The 7,844-nt window shown below is 38.1% G+C and overlaps 2 protein-coding genes across 5 annotated transcripts; both read left to right on the forward strand.

The window, feature by feature from the left end:
• Positions 1 to 4,888, forward strand: LOC125265242. 4 transcript variants are annotated; one of them, XM_048185356.1, is made up of 9 exons: positions 1 to 253; positions 399 to 448; positions 614 to 832; positions 1,875 to 2,014; positions 2,181 to 2,365; positions 3,481 to 3,549; positions 3,653 to 3,718; positions 3,843 to 3,956; positions 4,306 to 4,888. In XM_048185356.1, exons 5-9 carry the CDS (start codon positions 2,299 to 2,301, stop codon positions 4,731 to 4,733), a joined length of 744 nt encoding a protein of 247 aa, XP_048041313.1. In that variant the 5' UTR covers positions 1 to 253; positions 399 to 448; positions 614 to 832; positions 1,875 to 2,014; positions 2,181 to 2,298; the 3' UTR covers positions 4,734 to 4,888. The 4 variants fall into 4 exon arrangements, with proteins under 4 accessions (XP_048041313.1, XP_048041315.1, XP_048041316.1 ...); XM_048185358.1 differs by lacking the exon at positions 2,181 to 2,365 and having other exon boundaries at positions 4 to 253; XM_048185359.1 differs by lacking the exons at positions 1,875 to 2,014; positions 2,181 to 2,365 and having other exon boundaries at positions 4 to 253.
• LOC125265241 lies at positions 2,365 to 3,474 on the forward strand. Its single transcript, XM_048185355.1, has 2 exons — positions 2,365 to 3,113; positions 3,253 to 3,474. Exons 1-2 carry the CDS (start codon positions 2,503 to 2,505, stop codon positions 3,425 to 3,427), a joined length of 786 nt encoding a protein of 261 aa, XP_048041312.1. The 5' UTR covers positions 2,365 to 2,502; the 3' UTR covers positions 3,428 to 3,474.
• Positions 4,889 to 7,844: the final 2,956 nt, after the last annotated feature.

The following is a 7,844-nucleotide window of genomic DNA, read 5'->3' on the forward strand; positions in this document are numbered from 1 at the left end:
CCCTCGGACACATTTCTAACCGGCATGCATCTCGCGGTGATCACCGGTGATCGGTTCTGCGCAGAATTTGCTCATCTCAAACAAGCCTATTTTTTTTCCCCAAACCAGTTAAGCGCAAACCACGCCCCTTTACGTTAAAACCCCAACCCGCAGCCTTGACTCACGTCTCTAGCTCGATTTCATTGGTCAACACTGTTACATTGTCACCTGAGGCGATAATGAAGGCCGTTGATGAATCCGTCGCTGACAAACGGTAAGATAAGCCTGCCAATTGTTTTTAATTGCATTTTATTATCATAAGTAACGTTATTTGTAGGTTTCAATGTGAGTTTTTTGTATTATTATTATAATTTTCATTTTTACTCTTATCTTTATTTCGATCAATCTGACGCCCTCAGGGGAGTACGTCTGTTCTGGCTGTGATGAAGAGCAAGCCGTACATCTTAAGGTTAAAAATTTAAATTAAATTAATTTGATGCATCACTTTTCTGATAATGATTTATGTTTTAAAAAACTTCGTGTGTCTAAACGCTAGGCCATCTCAGTTAAAATGCTTATGGGCAAACTCTCAGCGTTAAGTAGCAGGGTGACTAATTTCTTTTTACTTTTACAGAACTGGTTACCTCCTGGGTATAACTATCACTTCTGCGCCTATCGTTCATGCACTACACAATCAAAGTTGGACCACACAAGCTTTGATGCGTCGCTCAGAATTGCACTAACAGAAAGTTGTGAAGTAAAGGAATGGGTGAAAAAGCTTAGTGAGTCATCAGGAGTGAGTTGGAGAGTGGCAGTGACGAAACCAAGAAAGGGACAACGTGTGCTTTATAAGGTAATGTAAAATCAGTTCATTCATCTTTACACTTAATTAGTGTAGGACAATTTGTTACACTGAAAATGTCTTTACAGTAGTCTAAATGGTGTTAACACACAGTACTGTATTGTGCAAAAGGCACATTAGATTCTTCACCTAAATCTTAAGACAATTATATATTTCACTAGTGTGCCAGTAAGAAATATCAGTTAACATTTTCAAACTTTCCTTTTACCATTAATTGTACTAGTTCAGTGAGATTTTTATCCCTGTGATGGACTGGACATCTGTAGGCTCCAGTATTTACACAACCCTAGGACAAGTGGATTTTCGTATGCACAGCGAGTCCAGAATGGTATGGTTCGCACATAGATAATGTAGTCCATAATGTAGTCCATCTGGGATTGCATAAAGAGAAAAAAAAAAAACTGTGGCAACATCTCTAATACACTTGGAGAAATCGACCTGCAAATCTAAAAACAATAAAATCTAAAACAATAATAAAACATTTATTTATTAATTTTTTTTTAAAACATCCTCAATTTACAGCATTTTTATCAAATGCATACACATTTTTACATTTTTCGGCTTTGCAGGTAGATGAGTATTAGAGATGTTGCCACAGGATTTAATCAGTCTCAGTTTTTTGTCTCTTCATGTAATCCCATTCGGACTCGATGATGATGGTGAGATCAGAACTCTGTGTGGGACATGCTGTTTGTTGTTGGACTCCTTGTGAATACAAAAATCTCATTGGCTTATTTGTTGTTGCTGTCATTGTAAGCCAGGACTCTCTGGAAGAAGAGATGCATCACAATTTTATGTTTTCCTAGATAAATAAATTGGTGGTAGTAGTAGTAGTAATAATAATAATAATAATCATAATAACAATTAATGGCAAAATGAAAGTTTAGAAATGTAAACTTTTTTTTTTTTTTTTTTCTTTTACTGGCACACTAATATAACAGATATAAATGACTAAATAAAATCTAACATGCCAAAGATTTGTGCACAGTTCTGTATATTTAAACATTCATATTTGATCTATATCTATCTGTAGGCTCATTATAGGTGCCAGCACAATGTTTGTGTTCGATCAGGCACGGCTAATCAAAGACGGTTGTCAAAAAATACATGCTGTGAGGCAAAAATGGTTTGCACTCTGGTGAAGGCTGTAGACAAAAGGGGAGGATCTAGTAGGTGAGTTAGAAATATGAAGATGAGATAAAATAAGTGTTTTTGCCAGCTGCTTTGTGAGATTTGATTTTATTTGATATGATTTATTTTATATGATCCCCATATACCCACCTACCCAACTTCTGTGCATTTGTATAATGTACATAATCATAACATCTTTGTTGCGGAGGCACTGAGACACAGGGATGTAGGGGCCAAGGCAATAGAGTCCCTGACGCAGTTGTTTGAGATCGGGCACAGCCCAACATCAGCTCTGGCTGTACTTAAAAGTGACCTGCTGGCTGAGCATGGCAACAACTATGTATATGTCTCAGCCAACCGTGCCCTTTGCCCAGACCTTCAGTTTTGCTACAGGTATGTGAAATTGTACTAGGTCTACAAAGTAAAATCAGTAGCTTTGACAGACCTATGTAGTTCAAAAAAATAATTTCATTTGCAGACTGTATCAGAAGGTTAATAAGCAGGAGTTTGGAGAGCAGAGTGGGGAGGGAATGCTAGCAGCTTTGGAAAGGCAGGTAGAATCCTACAATGCAGCATGTGATGACAGCTGTGCAAAGCTTGGAATGTCTTCAGCAGGAACACCACTTGTAGCCATTTGTTCACCTTTGATGAAACGAACACACAGTCTTTCCAATAGTGGAGAGATGTGTTTTATGGATTCTTCTGGTAACATGGACCGGGAGAACTGCAGGGTGTTTCTCCTTCTCACACACACCTGTGCAGGTGGTCTTCCTCTTGGGATAGTAATAGCCCAGTCGGAAGATGAGAGGACAATTAGTGAGGGATTGACGCTATTTAAGTCCTTATTGACAAAAGATGCCTTTGGAGGGAGAGGTGAGGCAGGCCCTTGTGTGTTTCTTACAGATGACTCAAAGGCAGAAAAGGGAGCTATAGCCCAGGTCTTTCCTGAAGCCACACAGCTGCTCTGCATATTTCATCTTTTGCAAGCTGTGTGGAGGTGGTTGTGGAACAAAGAACACAAAGTTGAGATGAAGGAAAGACAGACACTGTTCAGCATAGTAAAAGACATGCTTTATGCCAGGGAGATGAGTAAAGTTGAATTACTCTACCAGCAAGCCCTGAACAACCCTTTGACCACCAGGTAGAGAAAATAGTAGATGTGTAGAGGTAGCTTGAATATTTTCTTATTATTTCTGGTGTGTTTACCCTGAGAGGCCTATTTAGAAGCTTTTATTGTATTTATTCTTTACAGTTTTTTTTTTTTTTGTAACTAATTACAGATACAAGAAGTTCCTAACCTACCTACAGAGTCTTTACAGTCGACGTGAGAGTTGGGCTCTCAGCTATAGAAGGGACTTGCCAACACGTGGCAACCAAACAAATAACTATGTGGAAGCTGCTATGCGTGTCTTGAAAGACAAAATACTTCAGAGGAACAGCTCACACATAGACTGACACTACCTTCTTTAGATATTTTAACAAATATGTCCTGTTTATCATCTTCACAGCCTCAGTTTCTCTTGACTTCCTGAAACCTTTACGGCAAAATATGCCTAAGCCAAGCACGTTAGCTGTAGGTAAGAAAGTTCAAGTGGGACATAAAACCTTCATTATATATACTTAATTCTTAATAAAAAACAACTTGTACAGCAGTGTGACATTAGTATACAATTGTTATAGACATGCCTCCGAGGCAAGAAACCTGCAATACTGATCATCAGTACCATCTCAGTGCTCAAGATGACGGTCAGTATAAAGGGAGAGATGGTGCTGTTTTTTTTCAATGTATTCCTTTTTTTTTTTTTTTTCTAATGGTGGCATATCTCATGCTACATTTCATTTTGTCTCTGTGTTTGTTATGAACCCTTAGACTTGCATCAGCTGGGCCCGTCTTCCCTCAGCTCTGCACAACTGCACCAAACATCACCTACTCTAGAGGACTCATACTCCAAACAACACTGTGTGCCGGGTAACTCGGAGGAAGGTGAGTCCATGAAGCTTAATTACATTAAAAATTCTGTCTAATTGTTATTAGAGCCAAAGAAGTTTGCTACCAAAATCATCATTCTGATTCAGTATCATACCATTCTGAAAAAGTAAACGGATGTAAAAAATTAAAACATACAACTAACAACAAAGATTACTAGGGAGTTAAATGCATGTGCCATGCAGTGCTTGGGCTTGCAGTGTTTGCAGCTATATTCAGATGTTTGTGTGGAAAGACATTACTGTTACATAATTTAGTTTTGACTAAATTGACAACCCTCAGTTTTGTTTACTGGTCAAAGTGTTTGTTGTTGTTTAATTGTTTTTATTGTTTTCTTATTAAACAGCATCTATACCTCAGTCTCCTGTGAGACGGATGCTGGGACTGCTCAGTGAACTGGCTGAAAACTCTGACTACAGTGATGCCATTACTACAATGGCCAAGCAGCTTGAAAAGATGCAGCACAACCCGGCCCAACTGATCTCTGCATTTTACTGTTTTGGTAAAGGGATGTCTGTGTCAAAACGTGCAGCAGCATTAAGACGAGCTGCTAGAAGACCAGGTCCTATTATTGGTTGTCAGCCAACAGCAGTGGCCCGAAGAACAAATAAGACCGGTTCTAGGCGGCGTTTGACAGCTGGACGGCCCAGAAAAAGTAGTTCCGGTCCAGAGCATGACTACAGCAGATATACAGGAAAAGGGGGGAAAAGGGCTGTCAGGGTTCGCCACAAATTGTCAGAATCTGTGGCAATGAACTACTCGCATCAAACTTAAAATGGTACCAATGTTTGTATAGTGTGAGTGGGTTGGGTGTTTTTAATTTGTTTGTCCTGAATGTTTCAAAATATCAATTAGTAGACAAGTTTAAGGGTTAGTTCACCCAAAAATGAAAATTCTGTCATTAATTACTCACCCTCATGTTTTTCCACACCTGTAAGACCTTTGTTCATCTTCAGAACACAAATTAAGATTTTTGATGAAACCCAAGTGGTATATGACTTGTCCATAGACGGCAATATAATCAACACTTTCAAGGTCCAGAAAGGTACTAAAGATATCATTAAAACAGTCATGTGACTGCAGTGGTTCAACCTTAATTTTATTAATGATGAGAAATACTTTTTGTGTGCAAAAACAAAACAAAAATTACTTATTATTGTTTACGTCCAGCGCTTCCAGGTTCTACGTCAGAACGCCGACTCATTATTGGCCGGCTCCTGCGTCAGCATCACACGCATGCATCATGCTGATCACATGATCAGCTTTAGCCAATACTGAGCCGGCATTCTGACGTAGAACCTGGAAGCGCTGGACGTAAACAATTATGAGAATGACACAGAAGAGAAGAGATTGTTGAATAAAGTTGTAATTTTTGTGTGCTAAAAAAAAAAAAAAAATTCTCGTCTCTTCATAACAGGTTGAACCACTGCAGTCATATGACTGTTTTAACAATGTCTTTAGTACCTTTCTGGACCTTGAAAGTGTTGATTTATATATCTCTGTCTATGGACGAGTCATATACCTCTCAGATTTCATCAAAAATATCTTAATTTGTGTTCTGAAGATGAACGAAGGTCTTACGGGTGTGGAACGATATGAGGGAGAGTAATTAATGACAGAATTTTCATTTTTGGGTGAACTAACCCTATACTGCAAACAAAGTATTATTTATGAATTCTAGGTTAGGACTGCAGGTTATGAAGTTATATTAAAAATCATATTCATAAACTTGTTTACACTAGGAACTGCACAGACAAAAATTTAATTTCATGCACCCTTTTAAAGTTCTTGATAGCATTGTGAATTGTATGTAATATTGTTTTTGTGTACCATGGCATTTTTGCATTTTATCTGTTTAACCACACAGTGCTGTGGTATTTTTTCTTAATCAGCTCTGTGATCATTTGTAATCATTAAATTATTTCAAAGAAAGGTGTGCTTTAAAATCAGTCTCTGGGTACTTTGATGTCATACTCCGATTGGTCTGCGCAGCTTCAGGTAGCCTTAGACTGCAGGGTAATGAGGTCATATTGTTTACTAAAGAATGAAGAATAAGCTAAAGAATAAAAAAAGGTGTTTTTTTTTTTTTTAAAAAACCCTTTTGTTTGTGGGTGTTTTATAGCCTATATGTGTGTAGTTTTATGCACTTTTTATTCACTTTATGCATCCTTTTTATTTTTTTAAGTTGTAAATTGTGTGTGCAACGTTTCACTTTGTATACACACTCGTGTATCCCTTTTGTATATTGGGTATTGTATTAAAATTAGTTTCCCACATGAAAAATATTATAGTTAATAATAGTAATTACTATAGTGTTTTGAACCACTTTAGAATTTACCACCACAAATTTAATTTTAGTTGTAGTGGTAATATAAAAACTATAGTAATATAAACAAATTACCCAATACTGTAAGTATTCTACAACTATAGGGTGTCTTATACTACAATACACTGTAGTATACTTTAGTTTTTACTAGAGTAAACTGTACTGTTCATTACAGTTTATCAGTTCACTATAGTTAATGCTACAGTATTCTGTAGCATTCATAAACAAAGTGTTGTAAATACTAAAATATATACTGTATACTACAATTTACTATAGTGCGGTTTACAAACACTATCGTACTTAATATAAATTACTATAGTATTTTTTCATGTGGGGCGGTGTGGCAAATCAGCGCTGTGATTTAGTTGACCAATGAAATCGAGCTAGAGACGTGAGTCAAGGCTGCGGGGTGGGGTTTTAACGCAAAGGGGCGTGGTTTGCGCTTAACTGGTTTGGGGAAAAAAATCACGCGGCCCTGCAATGTATGAACAACCCGCTGTCTGTACTTCACCTGTCACTGATAGCACCAAAGCCTTATGATGTGATATTTTACTCCTAACGTATCGTGCATGCCAGAGCCAGTCGCGTTTCCACTGTATGCTATGCTAAAGGCTACTTATGTTAACCATTGCGATATTAAATACACACGTTTATGGAAAATATCAAAGACTGCTTGAGGAACGAAGACAATTATTATGTGATTATAATCGTGTATTTATTTGGTTTAATGTTTTATCCGTCTCTTCCCTGTGCCTGTTGATTCCTGATTACTTGAAACTGTCTTTACTAACTGATAAAAGACTATTTATTAGGTGCACTGAAAGGAATAATATTAATATACATCATCTGTGCACGAGGTAGGGCCTTAAAAACATCAGCCAATCGTTTACGCGAAGCCCTCTGGCTTGTCAATCACTGCCGTGACGTTCCTTGTGAGATACGAGCACGGCTGCGCGCTCCAGTAACTTTCCACACTCCACAGGCGCCGCATGCGATGTTTTTGTCCGGAGACAGGAGTAACAACTGCAGATTATGAGTTACCTGCGGTGAGTCTGACATAATGAATCCACTAACACGATACAGCGAATTCCGGTGGTAAACACTCGTGTTCCAATACTCTTGGCACGAGTTTTGGGAGGCGCTCCCTCGAAAGGAGGGGGGGTTGTTTTTACGCATGCGCTCATTTCAAAAACTCAGTAACAGTCTTTGGATTCTCAGTCGACGAAAAGATCCTCTTTATCACCTTTAACTCGTATAACTCATAACTCCCGTTGTCTTCTCATGAGCTCCCTCTGTTGCTCTGGCTGAAAGGATCAGGATAGATGGACGGAGAGATCGCGCAAACATCCTCGGATAGCAATCATTGCATAATTTAGAGGAAAATAAATAGAAATGCTCAGAAAAGGGATGTAAACATAGGGTATGTTATCAATATATTTCTAAATGTGTAAGCCTTTGGATTTAAAAGCCGTAGTGGAGTTGTTTTTTGCGTTCTTGTGATCGCAAATAAATGGAAGCAGGCGCAACTGAATAGGTCTGTGTTTTCTTTTTATGTCAAT

This window comes from Megalobrama amblycephala, linkage group LG3, assembly GCF_018812025.1.
Source record: "Megalobrama amblycephala isolate DHTTF-2021 linkage group LG3, ASM1881202v1, whole genome shotgun sequence".
NCBI classification, from domain to species: Eukaryota; Metazoa; Chordata; class Actinopteri; order Cypriniformes; family Xenocyprididae; genus Megalobrama; species Megalobrama amblycephala.